This window comes from Cebus imitator, unplaced genomic scaffold (genome assembly GCF_001604975.1).
Source record: "Cebus imitator isolate Cc_AM_T3 unplaced genomic scaffold, Cebus_imitator-1.0 Scaffold5, whole genome shotgun sequence".
Classification (NCBI taxonomy): Eukaryota; Metazoa; Chordata; class Mammalia; order Primates; family Cebidae; genus Cebus; species Cebus imitator.
In genome coordinates, this window is record NW_016107320.1 from 13,851,572 (window position 1) to 13,872,566 (window position 20,995).

Here is a 20,995-nt window from a genome sequence, read left to right on the forward strand (position 1 = left end):
CACATATCAAATGTAGATTAGGTCTTTTTACATAATCCCATATTTCTTGGAGACTTTGTTCATTTCTTTTTACTCTTATTTCTCTAATATTGCCTTTTCATTTTATTTTGTTGAGTTGATCTTCAGTCTCTGATATCCTTTCTTCTGCTTGGTCAATTTGGCTATTGAAACTGTGTATGGTTCGTGAAGTTCTTATGGTGTGTTTTTCAACTCCATCAAGTCATTTATATTCTTCTCTAAGCTGTTTATTCTCATTAGCATTTCATCAAACCTTTTTTTCAAGGTTCTTAGTTTCTTTGCATTGGATTAGAACATGTTCTTTTAGCTCAGCGAAATTTGTTATTACTCACCTTCTGAAGCCTGTTTCTGTCAATTCAACAGACTCATCCTCCATCCAGCTTTGTTCTCTTGCTGGTGGGGAGCTGGGATCCCTTGGAGTAGGAGAGGCGTTCTGGTTTTGGGTGTTTTCATCCTTTTTGCACTTGTTTCTTCCCATCTTTGTGGATCTATCTACCTGTGGTCTTTGTCGTTGGTGACTTTTGGATGGGATCTCTGAGTGGACATCCTTTTATTTTTTGATGTTGAAGTTATTTCATTCTGTTTTTTAGTTTTCAGTCTAACAGTCAGGCCCCTCTAGGGTAGGACTGCTGGAGGTCCACTCCAGACCCTGGTTCCCTGGGGATTACCTGTGGCGGTTGCAGAACAGTAAGGGTTGCTGCCAGTTTCTTCTTCTGCTATCTTCATCCCAGAAGGATATCCCCCAGATGTCAACCTGAGCTCTCCTTTTTGAGGTCCCTTTGGATATACGGGGGTTGGGGAGTTGCTTGAGGAGACAGTCTGTCCCTTATAGGAGCTCACGTGCTGAGCTGTGAGTTCTGTTGTTCCATTCAGAGCTGCTGGGCAGGTACATTTAAGTGTGCTACAGCAGAACTCATAACCACCTTTTTTCCCAGGTTGCTCTGTCCTGGGAGGGTGGGGCTTTATTTATACATTCCTGATATGCTGCTGCCTTTTTTCAGAGATGCTCTGCCCAGCAAGGAGATTGCCTAGTTACAGTCTGCCAGCAGAGGTGTTGCTGAGCTGCCATGGGTCTGCCCAGCTGCTATATGAACTTCCTTGTGATTTTGTTTACAAAGATGTAGTTAGAACTGCCTCGGTAATGGCAATCTTCCTCAGTAATGGCAGACTGCCTCTGTAATGGCAGACTGCTTCGGTAATGGCAGACTGCCTTGGTAATAGCGGACTGCCTTGGTAATGGTCAACTGCCTCGGTAATGGCAGACTGCTTTGGTAGTGGTAGACTGCCTCAGTAATGGTGGACGCCCTTCCCCCCACAGAGCTGGACCATCCTAGGTCCAGCTGCCCTTGCTGCAAAACTCTCAATCCAGAGCATTTCAGATTGCTGGTCTTTGAGGGGGTAGGACCCGCTGAGCCAGATCACCTGGCTCCCTGTTTCAGCCCCCCCTTTTTCAGTTGAATGGTGGCTCTGTCTCCCAGGTGTTCCAGGTGCCAGTTGAAATGGCTGCCCAGAGTTGTGTGAGTTTCTGTGCGGAGACCCACTGCGCCGGCTGAAACAGCTGTGCTGGAAATTTGTGGCATTTTTTAGCCAGGGAATCTCCTGGTCTGTGGGTAGTAATGACTCGTTTGGAAATGTGGTGATCACTCACACTCTGCATTGTTCTCACTGGGAACTGCACTCCAGAGGTGTTCCTACTTGGCCGCCTTGGATCACTCCCCAAACGCTTTTTTTTTGATTGAGATGGTTCCATGCTTTTCCCCTTACATTTTCTTCATGTGATGTATTACCTTGATTGAGTGTTGTGTGTTGAATCACTCTTGCATTCATGGGATAAATCCCACCTGGTTATGGTGTATAACACTCTTTTTTTTCCTTTTTTTTTTGAGACAGGTTCTCACTCTGTTGCCTAGCCTGGAGTACAGTGGTGTCATATCAGTTTATTTCAACCTCTTTCTCCCGGGTTCAAAAAATTCTCTTGCCTCAGTCTCCCAATTAGCTGGGACTACAGGCACCTACCAGTATGCCTGGCTAATTTTTGTATTTTTAGTAGAGATGAGGTTTCACCATATTGTCCAGTCTGGTCTCGATCTCTTGACCTCATGATCATTAATGTATAATGTTCTATGTCTCATAAAAATTATTTGATTTAACGTCTACTTTTTTCTGGTATTAGCATAGCCATCTCACTTGTCTTTTGGTTACTATTTACATGGAATACATATGGTTTTCATTCTTTTACTTTCAGCCTATTTGTGTCTTTGTACCTAAGTACTTGTAGACAGTATATAGTTGGATCTCATCTTTTTAATTCTGCCCCCCTCAAATTTTTTTTTTTTTTTTGAGACAGGGTCTTGCTCTGTCACCTAGGCTGGAGTACAGTGATACAATCACAGTTCACTGCAACTTCACTTCCTGGACTTAAGTCATCCTCCCACCTCAGCCTCCTATGTAGTTGGAACTACAGGCACACAGCACCATGCCTGGCTAATTTTTATATTTTTTGTAGAGACAGGGTTTTTTTCATATTGATGTAAGCCATTGTGCCCAACACAATCTCTGTCTTTTAGAGTTTAATATATTTACATTTAAAATAATTTTATTCATGCATTTATTTATCTATTTATCTTTTAAGACAGGGTCTCATTCTGTCACCCAGGCTGGAGTACAATGAGGTGATCTTGACTCTCGGCAACCTCTGCCTCCTGGGCTCAATAAACACTTACTTTGATGTTTGCTAATTGTTTTCTATATGTCTTATATCTTTTTTTTGGTCTCTGTTTCTCTATTATTCCCTTCTTTTGTTTAGTTGATTTTTTTCTAGTATATCATTTTGATTTCCTTCTCATTTATTTTTCTTTACATATTTTAGTTATTTTTCTTAGTGGCTACTCTGAATATTACAATTAACATCTTAAATTTACAACAATCATAGTTTGAATTAATACCAATTTAGCCTCTATAGTATACAAAAACTCTGCTTCTATACATCTTTGCCTTATTTACGTTTTTATTATCACAAATTATCTAGTACATTAAGCTATGTTAATCATAATACAACATACAAGCAATTGTAATTCAATAGCTTAATAATTATTGTTTGATATATTTTCTTTTAAATACTTTGGGAAAAAATGAGTAATAACCAAAAATTTAAAACTAATATCTTCTTTTTCTTTTTTTTTGTTTGAGGCAGGGTCTCACTCTGTCATCCAGGCTGGAGTGAGGTGCTGATGCTGTGATCATGGCTTACTGCATCCTTTACCTCCTAAGCACAGGTGATCCTCCTGCCTCTGCCTCCCGATTAACTGGGACCACAGGCATGTGCCACCATGCTTAGCTAATTTGTTTTATGATTTACAGAGACTGGGTCTCCCTATGTTGTCCAGGCTAGGCTCAAACTCCTGGCCTCAAGCAGTCCTCCCATCTTGGCCTTCCAGAGTGCCAGGAGTATAAGTGTGAGCCACTGCACTCAGCAATAATAATATCTTCTGTAGTTACCAATGTATTTACCTCTACTATGTTTGCAATTTCTTTTATTGCTTCTTGTTACTGTTTTGTGTGCTTTCATTTTAAACTGAAGGACTACCTTTGGCATTTCTTGTAGTGCAGTTTATTAGTTTGCTATAGCTGCCATAACAATTTACCACTGGACTGGATAGCTTAAATAACAAGAATACATTCCACCCCCCCAATTCTGGAGCCTAGAAGTTTGAGATCAAAGTGTTAGTAAGTGGGTTTCTTTTGAGGCCCCTATGCTTGGCATATAGGTAGCCATCCTTTCCCTGTGTCTGCACAAGGTCTTCCTTTCATGTTTGTGTTCTAATTTTCTCTTATAAAGATACCAGTTACATTGCCCATCAGAACCCATTCTAATGACCTAATTTTCAATCTATTTACCTCTTTAAAAGGCCCCGTCTTCAAATACAGTCTCATTCTGTGACATACTGGGGTTAGATATTTAACATATGAATTTTACTGGGATACCATTCAGGCTGTAATAAGCAGGCAGGTCTACTAGCAATGAGTTTTTCAGTTTTTATTTATCTGGGCATGTCTTATTTCTCCTTCATTTTGGAAGGATAGTTTTGTCAGATATAGAATTCTTTTTTTCTCCTCCAGTGCTTTAAATGTCATCCCACTGCCTCTGGCCTCCCTGGTTTCTAATGAGAAGTTAGATGTCAATATTATTGAAGATCTCTCATTTGTGAGGAATTGCTTTTCTCTTGCTGTTTTCAAGGCTTTCTTTTTTTGATTAACTTTGGACAATTTACTTATAATGTGAGTTTGTGTGAATTCCTTTGAGTTTATTCTACTTGAAGTTTTTTAAAGCTTCTTGGATGTATAGATTCATGTATTTCATCAAATTTGGGAAGTTTTCACCCATTACTATTTCAAATTTTCTTTTTGCCCCTTTCTTCTTTTCTGCTTGGAACTCTTCTTATATATGTGCTTGTTGGTCTCCCACAGGTCTCTTAGGCTCTGTTCATTTATCTTCACTCTTTTTTTTTTTCAGCATCAAATGGCTTTTATTGAGATCCCACCAGCTGCACTATCTGTTCCTGGCATTAAGTCCTTCTTCCTTTGCAATCTGGTCTTTCTCGAGTGGTCCCATGAATGCCTCTTCTTCATGGTTTGGAAGTGGCCATAGCTGAATTTAAAGGTAGTTTCAATGAACTTAAGGTCAGTCTTTTCCAGAGCCCACTGCTTGGTCTGCACTAAGAATTGTGGAGGGTGAGCACTTGCTTTTTGGTTCCCGCCACACATCCCTTCTGATGACACAGTCATTGGTCACTTCACCATAGTGGATAAAGCCACCCAGAGGGTTGATGCTCTTGTCAGACAGGTCATAGTCAGTGGAGGCATTAATCAATTTGCCATCCTTGATTATGTAGCCCTGACTGATCTTATAGATCGTCTTGATCTCAGTGCAGTGGTGGTAGCATTTCTGCCCAGTGTGTGCTGCAGAGAATGCTGTACAGGCAGGATGCCATGCCCCAAAATAGGCAACCTTGCACAACTTCAGTGGGTCTTGTAGTGCATCTTTTTAGCGTGCCAATGACTGGTGACCTCTTTGTAGCCTTTGCCCTTGGTCACCCATTTGATGTCAGTCATCTTGTCCTGCCCAAACATTTAGTTCACAGGTACCTGGTGCTCTAGTTTCTCCAGGGACAAGTCCAGTTTCTTGGCCAAAGTGCCTCTGTTCACCTGGATCTCCATCAGGTGGGCCTTCTTCTGACATAGAGGAAGCAGGTGCATCTGGGTTTGGGAATTGATGTGGATGACTTGGCAGTACTTTTTCATGCTGTTGAAGTCCTTCTGCAGCTACTTCTTGTCATCCTCACCCTGCCATTTCTTATAGTACATGGAAAAGGTGTTCTACTTAGCTTTACACCAGTTCCTATAGAAGCGCCTTTTGCACCCATTGTACTCAGCAAAGATCATCTTGAAAATTCAGAGGCCTTGAAGGGTTTCCATATAGCCCACAGTGCCTACAACTACCATGGGCAGTGTCTCCACAATGGTCACAGCCTCTACCACTTTCTTCTTGTTCACCTTGGGTCCTAGCTGGCCAACTTCCCATACCATGTATCATGCCAGCCTTGTATCTCAGGAAGGCTGTGAAGTGGACCAACCTATTAGGGTCGTCCTTGGGGAAGTTCTTCACCTTGCCATAATGCCTACTTCTGTGTTTCCAAGGCAGGAAGCCTAGGGACCCACGTCTGGGAGTGAAGGACTTCCTGTGAGACATGTTGCCATCAGATCCTGCTGGTAGAGCTTCATTCTTTTTTTATTGTGCTCCTCAGGTTGAATAATCTTGATTGATTTGTTTTGAAGTTTGCTGATTATTTTTTCTGCTTTCTCAACTATGTTCTTGAATCCTAGTAAATTTTCATTTATTTTACTTTTCAGCTCCATAATTTCCTTTTTATAATTTCTATATTTTTATAGATACTCTCTATTTGGTGAAGCATCGTTCTTCTGGTTTCTGTTAGTTCTTTTTACATAGTTTTCCATAGCTTTTTGAACATATTTTAGAACAATTAATTTACAGTCTTTGTCTAGTAAGTATGATGTCTGGGCTTCCAGAAGGGCTATTTCTTTCTTTCTTTTTTTTTTTTTTCTGAGAATGGTCCATGTTACTTTCTTGTTGTTTCTGAAATTTGAACATTTTGAGTATTTTGATGTGATGATGCTGGAAATCAGATTCTTTCTCACTCCCCAGCAAGGTTTGTTGTTACTGCTTGTCATGGGTTGTAGTTGTTTGTTTGCTTGTTTACTGACTTTTCTAAAGTAAAGAAATCTTTTGTAAACAATATTGTTTAGTAGCCACCTAGTGATTTGAGAGAGATTTCTTTAAATTGCTGAAGCCAAAAAAAAAAAAAAAAAAGAGACTTTCTTGGTTTTTACAGATTGACTCTGGGTTTGGGTATATCTACAACACTTATTCCAGATGTTGTCAACTCACCCTTGGCCTTTACTCTTGCTTGTACAATGTCTAAAAGCCAGGCAGGGGAGAAAGCTTAATGTCTTCTCAAGTCTTTTCTGAGCATGTGTCCAGTCTTGGGCATGTAGGTGGCCCTCTAGATTTCCCAGTATATACCTGAGGTTTTCAAAGCCTTCATTTCTGCATCGATTTCCTTCCCCAGGCTCTTTCTTCCTAGGCTTTTTAGTGTACCTGCTGCTTTTCTTGTCCGTTTTTCGTGCTCCAGGTGGCTCTGGCCAGTGTATTTGCCTTGAAATGCTTTATATAAATACTGCCTTGGAGTCCACTCCAACACTGTGAAATTTCGTGGTGGAAGAAACCAAGGGAAACTCTTGAGCAAAATATTTAGGGAACCACTCAAAACACATAACCATAATTCTTTGAGAACAAATTTGGTATTTCTTCCTCTGGCATGGGAAAGCCACACGAGGAACATGGGCCTCTATCTTCATGGATGCCAGTGAACTGGATGTATGGGTAAGTTCAAGCACTATAGTACTCTCTTATGGAAACTCAGCAGCTTTTTTCCCCTCTCCTCAAGCATTATCCTGTTTTTTAATGTTTTTCTGGGGTGATGACATGAATAAGCCATTTGTTCTTTTCATCTGGAAGTCTGGCCAGTTGTGTACAGGTAGGGATTCCAAGATCAGGAATGGCAGCATGAAAGGCGACTTAGGCTCAAGGTTGGCAAAACAGCACTTCCATTGTCTTTATTGGCTCAAGTAAGTTACAAGGCCCAGCCCAGATTGAGAGAGAGGAGAAATAAACTCACCTCTTGATGAGAGGTACTGCAAAGTCTTATTGCAAAGGACATGAATATAGAAAGGATTGAAAATGAAAACATTGAAAAAAATCATCAACATATAATTTTTAAAGCAAAAGTTTATTTCTTACATGCAGATGAAATAGATGGAAATGCTAGTGTTTTTTCTTAGTTCATAAATTGTGAGTTGTAGATACATTGAGAAAGATGTTATAACTTCATGGGCAATCTTCTTACTACTTGAGTACATTGCCATAAAACTTAAAGCTTTATTCATTGATTTTAACCAATTGAATAAAGCAAACCTCTGCATATCTTGTAAGTGCTGTAGTAATAGCTTCAATGAAGAGTTCAAGTAAACAAATTATGAAAATTTTCATGTATTATATACTGTTTTTATTTTTTTCTAGTCAGAACCAGTGGTTCCAGATTTATTTCCTCTTTATCTAGAAATGCATATTGTGGTGGACAAAGCTTTGGTATGTATTTGTTTTTTTTTTTTTTTGCTCTGAAATATTTGGTCCAAATATATGATTATTCCTAGCTAGCTAAATAGAAACTAAAAGATTCTGATATTCTTACTCACATGTCATAGAGACAATAGTGGAAAAATGTGTAAACTAAGAAACCAATTAGTCAAAATTATGCAAGTTTTATCAGAAATGTTTTATTTGAAATATTTACATAACAATACTGCAGAACGAAATGTCTTTTTTTCCCCCCCTCGGCACTTCACGTTTCTAGGGTCTCTCTCAATCCATACTACCTTTTAATGGTGATTTTGGTAAAAGTGAAATTCTATTTTAGGGAAGTTTGAAGAACAGAATGTAGACTAGGGAATATTCCATCCTATGGAATATTTATTGGAACAAAATTGATGATAGTCTAACTGTATATTAGAACTACTTTCACTAATGTGTCAAGATTCTTTTTAGCAGTATTTGGTGGGGCACCTATTTTAGTCCATTGTTTACCTGATGAAAAGAATATCTTGAGATTCCTAATTTCCATAAACAGTCTGAGGCCTCTGAATTTCAGAACCATGGGGTGATAACTTAGTTTGCAGTCAACTAGGTATGTCTTTATTTCTTCTGATAGTTGAAAGCTTTTAGAAAATAGAGATTAAAATATACTTTCTAGGTTATATTCTGATGATAAGAATTTGTTTGTGTATTCCTATGGAACATCACAGTGGGTATGATTAATACTTATTACCAATTCTATTCCTAGGGTTTAGAACTTGTCAGGAAGCCAGAGAACTTGACCAGGAAGCCTGGTCAGGGACCAGGAGGGATTGGGAGAAAAATATGAAAATAACTTGATTTATTAAAGTACAGGGAAAAGGGAAAAGAGAACATTTAGAGAACATTGAGACATCGAGCTATTTAGAAAAAACAGATATTTCTGGTCAATGTGACTCAGTTTCTAGGGAACATTTTGGGTTATGAAAATTCTTTTGTTTTTGGTTTATGCTATATATTTTGAGAGTAGTTTCAAAGGCTTGTCCAAATTGCCAGGTTTTCAAGTCATTTAATGCTGATTCAATATTTCTTTATGTTCTTATACATGTTTATATATTCTTTAATTTAAAAAATCATTGGTCAGGTGTGGTGGCTCACACTTGTAATCCTAGCACTTTGGGAGGCTGAAATAGGTGGATCACCTGAGGTCAAGAATTCAAGACCAGCCTGGCCAACATGGTGAAACCTCATCTCTACTAAAAATACAAGAATTATCCAGGTATGGTAGAGCACACCTGTAGTCCCAGCTACTCAGGAGGCTGAGGCAGGAGAATCAAACCAACCCTTAGGCAGGTATAAAATCTGTTGGGCGTATAAAGAAGAATAGTATTCATATTTTCTTCAGTGACTTTATAATTCATATAATCATGGCATAGTGAATTCATTGCCATGATTGAAGAAAGCGTATGGTCCTATATAAACACAGTTTAATAACAGAGACAGATATGGCAACACAACTGTAAGTTGTTATACTATAAGAGCATCCAAGTGGGTCCAACTTTTAGTTTAAAATGTAGGTTTTGGGCCGGATTTGGTGGCTCACGCCTGTAATCACAGCACCTTGGGAGGCTGAGGTGAGTGGATCACAAGGTCGAGAGATCAAGACCATCCTGGTCAACATGGTGAAACCTCATTTCTACTAAAAATACAAAAGTTAACCAGGCGTGGTGGTGCATGCCTGTAGTCCCAGCTACTCAGGAGGCTGAGGCAGGAGAATTGCTTGAACCCGGGAGGTAGAGGTTGCAGTGAGCTGAGATTGCACTACTGCACTCCAGTCTAGTGACAGAGAAAGACTCCATCTCAAAAAAAAAATTAAGGTTTATTATTACTCATCTATATTGAAGTGAACAGATCAGGAGATGGTTGCTATTGAAAAGACAGGTTGTTAGTCAGTTTCCAATGGTAAGGGGCACTCTACATCATTCAGGGCCCACACTGAGGTCAGTAAGGAGAGAAATATTTTAAGTAGTCCAGTAACATAGTTCTGTTTTACCTTAGAATAATCATTTTGGTAATAGTGTAGGGACTAGATTGCTGGTGGGAAAACCGGGGTAGGAGGAACCATTTAAGAGCCAATTTTAGGCCAGACAGGATGGCTCATGCCTGTAATTCCAGCACTTTGGGAGGCCGAGGCAGGTGGATCATGAGCTCAAGGGTTCGAGACCAGCCTGGCCAACATGGCGAAAACCCATCTCTACTAAAATACAAAAATTATCCGGGCATAGTGGTGTGCACCTGTAATCCCAGCTACTTGGGAGGCTGAGGCAGGAGAATTGCTTGAACCTGGTAGCAGAGGCTGCAGTGAGCCAAGATTGCTCCAGCCTGGGCGACAGAGTGAGGCTCTAGCCTGGGCGACAGAGTGAGACTCCATCTCAAATAAATAAATAAATAAATAAATAAATAAAATACTATTCTAATAATCAGAGTGAAAACTTATATTAGTGGCATCAGGAATAAAAATAAAGGAACAACTTTAAAAGTGATTGGGTTGAATTAGAAGAGCTTCATTTGATTGATTTATTCATTTACTTAACAAATTTATTGAGCATCATCTAGATAACCAGTTGCTGTTCTAGCTACTGGGGATATAGCAGTGAATAAAACAGAACAATTTCTGCTCTCATGGAGCATGTAGTGTAATAAATGTAGGGTGTGGTAGATGATAATACAATTCACTGCAGTAGTGAAAATATAAGTGGGAACATATTTTTGAAGGAAGAGATGAATTAAGTTTTGAATATTTTAATTTTGGATATGAGTTTACTTTGGGATAATTTGAGGCTCCTGTGGAACATCCAAAGCGATGTACTATAGAGAGTTTGCCTATGGATATATAGAGTTTGACATAGTTGCAATCCAGTTTTTTAGATTTCAAGATATATATATATATATATGTATGTGTACATACACGCACACACTCATTCGTGTGTGTGCATGTGTGTGTGGTTTTATGCAATGGTATTTCATAAGTAGCCTTCCATAACCATGGTCACAATTGAGATACTCAACAGTACCATCACCACAGGACTGTCCTGTGTGATCCCTTTAGAGTCACACCAATCTCCTGAGCCCTTGGTATCCGCTAAGCCATTCTCCTTCTTTGTGATTTCACACATGTTGCATAAAGTTATCAAGCAGTCTATATCCTTTTGAGATTGTGTTTTTATGCTGAGTATAATTTCCTTGAGGTTTATCCAGGTGGTTCCATATATCAACATTTCTTTCTTTTTATTGCTGAGTTTATGGTAGGAATGTACTAGAGTTTATTTAACCATTTAACCATTGAAGGACATATGAGTTGTTTCTAGTTTTTAGCTGCTATGAATAAAGCTGTTATAGACATTCATATACAAGTATTTGTGTGAGCATCAGCTTTTATTTCTTTGAGATAAAAGCTCAGAAGTGAGATTTCTGGGCCATATAGTAAATTCATTCTTTGTTTTGAAATAAGTTTATTTTCCAGAGTGGCTCTACCATTTTATATTCCCACCAGCAATGCATGAGGGATCCAGTTTATATTCATTAATTACTTATTAATGTTTTATTTTCAATGTTGAATTCCAAAGCGGCCTCACATCTCTAGATTGAAATGACTTAAAAACACTACATAATAAATTGTACTTAAGTATAATATTAATTCTGTTTTTCAGTATGATTACTTGGGCTCTGATAGCATGATAGTAACAAATAAAGTCGTCGAAATTATTGGCCTTGCAAATTCAGTAAGTATTTTCCTTTTCATATAAAATAATTTTTGTTTTAAAATGATAATTTGCCTAAACTTGATGTGGTATTCCTGGATAATTAACCCACCCCTATAAACTGAGTGTGGAGTTGTAAAAACATTGAATTAATTTCTAGGACTTTATAAAATAACATAAAGATTAATCATGCATGTATTTATCTTTTCTGTTTTTAGATGTTTACCCAATTTAAAGTTACTATTGTGCTGTCATCATTGGAATTGTGGTCAGAGGAAAATAAGATTTCTACAGTTGGTGAGGCAGATGAACTATTGCAAAGATTTTTAGAATGGAAACAATCTTATCTTAACCTAAGGCCTCATGATATTGCATATCTACTGATGTAAGAATAATGTTTCATTATTTCTAGAAAGAAAACAAACATCTGTGATAATTATGTAACTTAATTTAAATAATTTATTCATTTCTGAATATCCATGCTTTGATTAATTAGGATGTGCTTTATTCAGGCTTTGTGCTCAATTTCTGGTTGTCAGGCACTAAAAAACATTACTAACATTTATTTCTATGCTTATAAAGCTTTTCTAAACGAAGACATTGAGAGTTTTAAGAGGTTAAGCTATCTCAGGATTCTTGGATCTGGTGGTACTTCTAAGGTTTAGAACCTACAGTTTGTAACTCTAGAGCCAATATTCTTAACCACTACTTAAAGAGATGGAATTTATCTTGAGAGGTTTATATTCTTATATGAGCTTTGATCAAAGGCTGGATAGACGTGGCTACAAAGATTTTATCCTAATGAATTTTCTGAGTAATTTAAAAATGTTAGTTTTCTAATGATAAATTATAGCTATATATTTATAATTTTATTCATATTTAATTTATTAGCAATAATCAGCAAATGTCTTTCAATAAAACTGTATATGTCTATGTATGTATTTAAGTTTGGCATGTCAGTATTTTCTTTTGCTTGTGTGAGACTAATCTTTCCCTCACATCTTTGCCAGCCATAAATGTTATTGCTCTTTTCATTTTTGGTAGTGTGATGAATATAACTTAATGTCATTGTTATTTTAATTTGCTTTTTTCTTGATAACTGATGGATTTGAGCATCTTTTCAAATGCTTGTTGGTCATTTGTATCTGTCCTTCTGTAATTGCCTTTTCTTGTCATTTGACTATTTCCTTATAATTCGTAAGGGTTTTAAAAAATAATTTCATTATCTTTAATATTCATTTTTTCCCCATAAGTTATTGGGGTACAGGTGGTATTTGGGTACATGAATAAGTTCTTTAGTGGTGATTTGTGAGATTTTGGTGCATCCATCACCCAAGCAGTATATACTGAACCCAATTTGTAGTCTTTTATCACTCATTCCCTGCCACTCTTCTCCCTAAGTCTTCACAGTCTATTGTATCATTCTTATGCCTTTGCATCCTCATAGCTTAGCTCTCACATATCAGTGAGAACATACGATGTTTGGTTTTCCATTCCTGAAGTTACTTCACTTAGAATAATAGTCTCTAATCTCATCCAGGTCACTGCCAATGCTGTTAATTCATTCCTTTTTATGGCTGAGTAGTATTCCATTGTATATATATGCCACAGTTTCTTTATCCACTTGTTGATAGGCATTTGGGTTGGTTCCACTATTTTGCAATTGTGAATTGTGCTGCTATAAACGTGCATGTACAAGTATCTTTTTCAACTAATGACTTCTTTTCCTCTGGGTAGATACCCAGTAGTGGGATTGCTGGATCAAATGGTAGTTCTACTTTTAGATTTTTAAGGATTCTCCACACTGTTTTCCATAGTGGCTGTACTAGTTTACATTCCCACCAACAGTGTAGAAGTGTTCTCTGATCACTACAATCACTGCATCCATGCCAACATCCACTGTTTTTTTTTTTTTAAATTGCATTTTAGGTTTTGGGGTACATGTGAAGAACATGCAAGATTGTTGCATAGGTACACACATGGCAGTGTGATGTGCTGCCTTCCTCCCCATCACCTATATCTGGTATTTCTCCCCATGCTATCTCTCCCCAACTCTCCACCCCCCACTGTCCCTCCCCTATTTCCCCCCTACAGACCCCTGTGTCTGATGCTCCCCTCCCTGTGTCCTTGTGTTCCCATTATTCAACACCCACCTATGAGTGAGAACATGTGGTGTTTGATTTTCTGTTCTTGTGTCATTTTGCTGAGAATGATGGTTTCCAGGTTCATCCATTTTTTTTTTTTTGATTTTTTGATTATGGCCATTCTTGCAGGAATAAGGTGATATTGCATTGTGGTTTTGATTTGCATTTCCCTGATCATTAGTGATGTTGAGCATTTATTCATGTTTGTTGGCCATTTGTATCTCTTCTTTTGAGAATTTTCTGTTCATGTCCTTAGCCCACTTTTTGATGGGATTGTTTGTTTTTTTCTTATTGATTTGTTTGTGTTCATTGTAGATTCTGAATATTAGGCTTTTGTCAGATGTATAGATTATGAAGATTTTCTTCCACTCTGTGGATTGTATGTTTACTCTGCTGACTGTTCCTTTAGCTGTGGGAAAGCTCTTCAGTTTAATTAAGTCCCAACTATTTATCTTTGTTTTTATTGGATTTTCTTTGGGGTTCTTGGTTATGAAATTCTTGCCTATGTCAACGTCTGGAAGGGGTTTTTCAATATTATCTTATAGAATTTTTGTAGTTTCAAGTCTTACATTTAAGTGCTTAATCCATCTTGGGTTGATTTTTGTATAAGGTGAGAGATGAGGATCCAGTTTCATTCTCCTACATGTGGCTTGTCAATTATCCCAGCACCATTTGTTGAATCGGGTGTGTTTTCCCTACTTTATGTTTTTGTTTGCTTTGTTGAAGATCAATTGGCTATAAGTATTTGGATTTATTTCTGGGTTCTCTATTCTATGCATACTCCTGATGAGCTCAGTAATATATATTTTACTTCATACTGACATCTTTTGACGTGCTCACTCCACATCAAATCAGATGTCAAGATCTACTGTCTTGCTTTGTCAATGTTTGTTTCCTTTCCTTCCTCCTTCAAAGGTTCAACTCCAGTGCTAACTATGAATTCCATACTCTGTAAGAGGTAATAATATTAATCCTAAAGAAAAATTTAGCAGACTAAAATCTGGGGGTGGGAGAGACCTCCTACACTATGCAGGAAACCCAAAAGTAGAAAGAAAAGATTAACGAATTTGGCCCTATGAAATGTAAAAGTTTTCATGTAGCAAAGAAAAAAGTTTATAGAAAAATTATAGATATGAAAAAGTATTTGTCATTGAGATAAAAAAAAAGTATCTAAGCATTCAAAAAGCCCTTACAGGCATCTATATAGGTAAAGAGGAAGTCAAACTGTCACTTTTTGCTGACAATACGATAATTTACCTTGAAAACTCTAAGGACTCCTCCAGAAAGCTCCTAGATCTAATAAAAGAATTCAGCAAAGTTTCTGGATACAAGATTAATGTACACAAATCAGTAGCTATTCTATAAACCAACAGTGACCAAGCAGAGAATCAAATCAAGAACTCAACTCCTTTCACAATAGCTGAAAAATAACCCAAAAAAACCTTAGTAATATACTTAACTAAGGAGTAGAAAGACCTCTACAAGGAAAACTACAAAACTACAAAACAAAATAAATTATAGATGACACAAACAAATGGAAATACATCCCATGCTCATATATGAGTAGAATCAATATTGTGAAAATGACCATACTGCCAAAAGATATCTATAAATTCAATTCACTCCCCATCAAAATACCACCATCATTCTTCACAGAATTAGAAAAAAACATTCTAAAATTCATATGGAACCTAAAAAGAGCCCACATAGCCAAAGCAAGACTAAGCATTTGAGATGCTTGGTGGTATAGATGCTTGGAGCATCTATACCTTAGTGGTTGAGAATATGGCTTGGATTCAGACTGCCTAAGTTCAGATCCTTCAGTAGGATTTATTAATCATGCTACCTTGAGAGAGTTACTCACTCTTTCCATCTGGTATTTGTTTTGCTTAATAGTGACAAAAATAATATCTACTTCACTAGTTTGTTTTGAGGATTAAATGCATTAGGTAATGTAACGCTCTGAGAATAATACTATTATTATATGACAGTTTATATGGCCCCTTACTCAAAGCTTAAATAATAATGTGTAGGTGTGAAACAATAAAGCATTTCTATAGGAAACTGTTGAACTGTTGAACTCCCCTATAGGGAGCAAAACATTTTAATCTATACATTAAAACGATTTGTCATTGTCACTTAATAAAGCATTTTTTATCAGAATATTGGAGCAAAGCCTTTGGTAAACATGACGAGATGTGATGAGAACACTAAAGGCATTACAAACTTGGATCTATTGGATATGTTTCAGATATCAAGAGTATTTAATTCAATTAATACTAATATGTCATATTAAATGATATTCCAAATTTGAAACAATTAAGGACATATGGAAAGATCATACCTCAGTTTGCTTTAGATTTGGATTTTATGAACTGCAGACTTATAAGTAGGAATTCTCACATTTAAATTGTCTGTTAAAATCAATTATAAATGTAAACTTATTTATTTAGTTATAGGGATTACCCTGATTATGTGGGAGCAACGTTTCCTGGAAAGATGTGTGTTACCCATTATTCTGCGGGAGTTGCATTTGTATGTAACTATTTAATCTTATTTTTTAAAATTAACACACTTAAAAATTATTTAATGTGATAGCATATACTTTATACAATTTATGTGTATGTTTTCATTTACAGATTTGCATTTGTTTTCCATTACTGTTAAAATTTTAAAGTGTGTAGAAGGAAGAATATTTTATAGATCAATATCTTGTTGCAATTATGTTTGGGAGTTGGAATAAAAATATCATAGACACACATGCTCTTCTTGATATATAGGGTAATACATTGTGAAAAATTATCTGCAATAGAATTTCTGTAACTCCAATAGATTTTTGCTTGCACACATAAAATTGGAGAAATATTCCTGTAGATAAAATAGATTCAAAATAAGAACAAACAAAAACTACATTAAGGATTCCTTAAGGTGTTTCAGACCAGGCACAGTGGCTCATGCCTGTAATCCCAGAACTTTGGGAGGCTGAAGAGGACAGATCACCTGAGGTCAGGAGTTCAAGACCAGCCTGGGCAACATGGCGAAACCCCATCTCTACTAAAAATATAAAAATTATCCAGGCATAGTGGTGGGTGCCTGTAGTCTCAGCTACTGAGGAGGCTGAGGCAGGAGAATCGCTTGAACTCAGGTGGTGGAGGTTGCAATGAGCCAAAATCACGCCATTGCACTGCACCCTGGGCAACAAGAGTGAAACCCTGTCTCAAAAAACCCCCCAAAAACAAAAAACATACCCCCTCACTCCCACAAAACTCCATTGGTTTCAGAGAACCAAGTTCCATTGCACTATGTGCTGCCATCATCTCCACTCTACAAAAAACAACTAGCAGAGATTTTTGATGATACTGTGTGTCTTTCACAAAGCATTTCCTAGTGTCTTGAAGGAAATATCTTTCCAGCCCTCTTTGAAAGTTTGATCAAGGGTAGTTACCCAACAGGTTTCACACAGTAGATTCATTCAATATTACCAGATTCCTGAAACTCAGCACTTCTTCACCTACAGTGTGCCAGGAAAGCTCCAGTATTTTGACCTTAATGACAGTAGGCTCCCATTAAATCTAACTTCAGTTAACATGACTCCTGCTTTTACTTGGCACATGAAATACAAAATCCAAGGTGAGTCATGAATTACAATAAATTTGTTCCAGTCTAGCCTTCTCTTTCATATGTCTGATCAACCTCTTTCAAAGTATAAATTATCCCCTTCCAGAGCAGTACATTTATACTTCTCCTTCAAGACCATGTTGGGAATTAATTCTTGATGTGGACCTAGAGGCACTGTGGGGTAGTGAGACTAATGTTTCAGCTACCATCATGAAAACTTTTTTTTTCTTTTCCTTCCTTCCTTTCTTCCTTCCTTCCTTCCTTCCTTCCTTCCTTCCTTCCTTCCTTCCTTCCTTCCTTCCTTCCTTCCTTCCTTCCTTCTCTCTCTCTCTTTCTTTCTTTTTTTTTCAAATGTAGGGGCTCTCTCGTTGTTTGGAGAGGGCTTTCTCTGATGGCAAAGGAAGTAAAGAGATGTTATTCCGATTGTTCGCCTCCCAAGTTTTAGATTCTAATGCTTTTCCCACCAAATCTGGTGGGTTCCAGCTTGGCCCTTAGCTGTGTCAATCCATGACTACAGATGAGTTACTTGATTGTTGCTGCAGAGGATTTCTGATTCCTGCTTACATTTTCCATTGCTCATTTGCAGCGTTCCCTTTCTATTCTTCATTATGTGCATCCTTTAGGGCTGTCATAAGAAATTGGTTGACTCTAAAATCTTTATTATCCCTGTTGTCACCATAGCTCACAACTTGGCCTCCTGCATCATATCCTATGCCAGCTTTGGTGATAATTTGAGAAATCATGATGCCATTGTATACCATGAATTACTAGTGCCCCATTTCTTTTTCACAAGGAAGTTATCTGTGTTAAACATTTGAACAGTGTAATCCAATAGTGCCATCTCAAGGATCTGTTTTCTGTGGCTTCTTTTCATATCGATCACTGTGTCAATGAGGTTTCTAGCAGGCAGCAGGGTGAGCACTTAAATTGGGTAATTTGATTATGTGGCCATTTCATGAGCTGGCGGTGGGGAGATGAGATGGATTATCCAAAATTAGTATTAGAGCCATTGTAAAAAATTAGGTGAGTTGAAGATTATGGTCCATATCACCAACACCATAATGTAGATTTTCTTCATTGAAACAATTCTTTTATACATTGATAGCAACTACCTAAGAATTATGTTAAGTGTTCAATTGCTAAATTATCACAAAACTTGGCATAAACTCAACATGCTTCTATCTCAGTATAACTTCATAAGAAGAGCTTCATCTTTTCACCTATTCAAGGATCCATATCTCCCTAATTATTTAGCATTTGATAAACCAATAAAATGTGCATAATTAGAAATGTTTTAAGCCATCCTTTAAAGAATTATCTTTCCTTATAATATTTTTGTTGTTATTATAGTACCCCAGGGAGATAACTCTGGAAACATTTTCAGTTATTGTCACCCAGATGCTGGCACTTAATCTGGGAATATCATACGATGACCCAAAGAAATGTCAATGTTCAGAATCCATCTGTATAATGAATCCAGAAGCTATGTAAGTTTTAACAAAATGTTTATTTATTGCCTATGTTTATTTCATTTTAAATATTCAGAGTCTGAAAATTTAGTATTTACTTAAAGCACAAATTAGCTATCAATGGACCAAGTTCACTACAAAATATAAACATGTAATTTTAAGTGTAAAAGTAGTATGAAGCGTACATTAAAGACAATCAAGGATAACAAATCCAATCTGCAAGATATATTAGCAAAAGAATATGAAAGCACATAGTAAGGATCTTTAAAAATATGTCAGCAGACCATAATAAGTGGCCTTTGTTTTAGACAAGGCTCTTTTGGTTTTACTTTTAGAATAGTTTGGTGTTATGAAAAAACCTTGTTATCTAAAAGAGTAAGAAGTCCTAATTGGAGACCAACATTATATATATATATATATATATATATATATATATATATATATATTTGTGTGACTTTGGATAAATTACTTGACTTTGCCTAGATTTATTTTTCTCATCTTTAAATGGGAATAATTATGCCTATTCTTTTATTTCACAAGGTAATGTAAGAATAAAAGAAGAGAGAGAAATAGGAAAGGGTTTTCTAAATTGTAGAATTCTATAAGTATGTGATTGATTAGCTAGAGTGGTTTCTAAACTCATCAATCTTCCTGAAAATGGTATATCAAACAAGAACTACAGCAGCTGTCATTAGTATTTTGTAGTTTTTCTGTTTGTAAAATGGCCTGTGGTATGCATAACCTATTCATTACTGAAGAACAGTCAAAGGTCAGAAGTGAAAATAAGACATTAAATTTTGAAAACATATTATTTTTATGGGTATTCCTAAGCACCTTTTAAAGTTAACTCTTATGTTCTAAATAACTAAAACTCAATATCAGTACCCATAAAAATAGCTTGAACTCAACATATTTCATATACATATACACACACACACACAATCATATCACAAATTAGCTCTAAAAGGTATGTGTGTGTATATATATGTGCATATCATATATATATCCACATATATATGCATATATATATGCCATATCATATATACATATGTCATATATGTGGATATATATAATATGCATATACACATATTATATATGTGTATATATATGATATGCATATATATACACATGTCCACATATCAATATATATATGATATGCATATATCCATATAGATGGATAAATGGAATCTATCTATCTATCTATATCACAACAATATGAGAATAATTATTTTGAGCGAATTGTTCACATGGTCAGCTACTCCCAAGTATGCTAGGACAACATGTTTTGTGTAGGTCACCTAGAGCCTAAGATTAATGATAATAAGATGAACAAATATTTACATTGTACTTACTACGTTTTAGAGACCATTCCAAGCACTTTACATATATTAACTTACTTGATTCTCACAATATCTCTATAGGGCATTTTTACAGATGAGAGGCTAAGTTATAAAAAGGATAATTACCCATGGTCAGATGGCTAGTTCGTGGCAGACTTGGGTTTTGAATCTGTTTAGTAAACCTTTAGGTTTGTATGGTACTTTATGTTTAAAATGCTTTCATATATAATCTCCAATTTCTTACAAATCTCTTGTGTATGATTAAAGTATTATATTAATTTTTACAAAATCTAATAACAGCACATGTGTAACTCTTTTGCATATCCACAGTACATCTCACACATTATTTTATGTTAATTCTCAAAGAAAGCATGTCATTAATTACATATTTAAATTTAATGTGATTATTAAAAAGTCCCTGGATTATAGGTTGCCAAAGTGATCTATTTTTACTAGATACACAGTTAATTAATGGACAAACTTTAGCAGGTGTCAGTAATACTAGCAGTGATTTATTGGGTACCTATTAAAAGCTAGATAATTGAATTACACACTCACTTATTAATTATATTTAATTCTCACAGCTTCACCTATTTATGAGGTAGATGAGCATTCTCCCTATTATGCAGATGAGAAAATTAAGTAGGACTTAGATAATTTAATCACTTTGCCTAAGGCCTCATAAGTCATAGGGTTGGTATTAGTCACAAGTTTATCTAATTTCAAAGCCTTGTTTCATTCTTTTTTTTTTTTTTTTTTTTTTAAACTAACCTCTCTTCAGTCCCCTACACACTCTTCCCAGTCTTTGGAAAGCATCATTCTACTTTATATCTTTATGAGTTAAACTTTTTAACTCCTGCACCTGATTGAAAATTGTGATATTTGCCTTTCTGTGCCTGGCTTTTTTCACTTAATATAATGACCTCCTGTTCCATTC

At 36.4% G+C, this 20,995-nt stretch overlaps 1 protein-coding gene across 2 annotated transcripts in view; it reads left to right on the plus strand.

The window, feature by feature from the left end:
• Positions 1 to 20,995, plus strand: part of ADAM32 (ADAM metallopeptidase domain 32) — a 179,312-nt gene that overhangs the window by 49,855 nt on the left and 108,462 nt on the right. Inside the window, exons 7-11 of one of the 2 annotated variants that reach the window (XM_037741420.1) lie at positions 7,676 to 7,744; positions 11,437 to 11,508; positions 11,706 to 11,872; positions 16,085 to 16,166; positions 18,600 to 18,736. In XM_037741420.1, coding sequence (XP_037597348.1) covers positions 7,676 to 7,744; positions 11,437 to 11,508; positions 11,706 to 11,872; positions 16,085 to 16,166; positions 18,600 to 18,736 — 527 coding nt within the window. The remainder of the gene's footprint in view (positions 1 to 7,675; positions 7,745 to 11,436; positions 11,509 to 11,705; positions 11,873 to 16,084; positions 16,167 to 18,599; positions 18,737 to 20,995) is intronic. The other variant, XM_037741423.1, reaches the window with a different exon arrangement.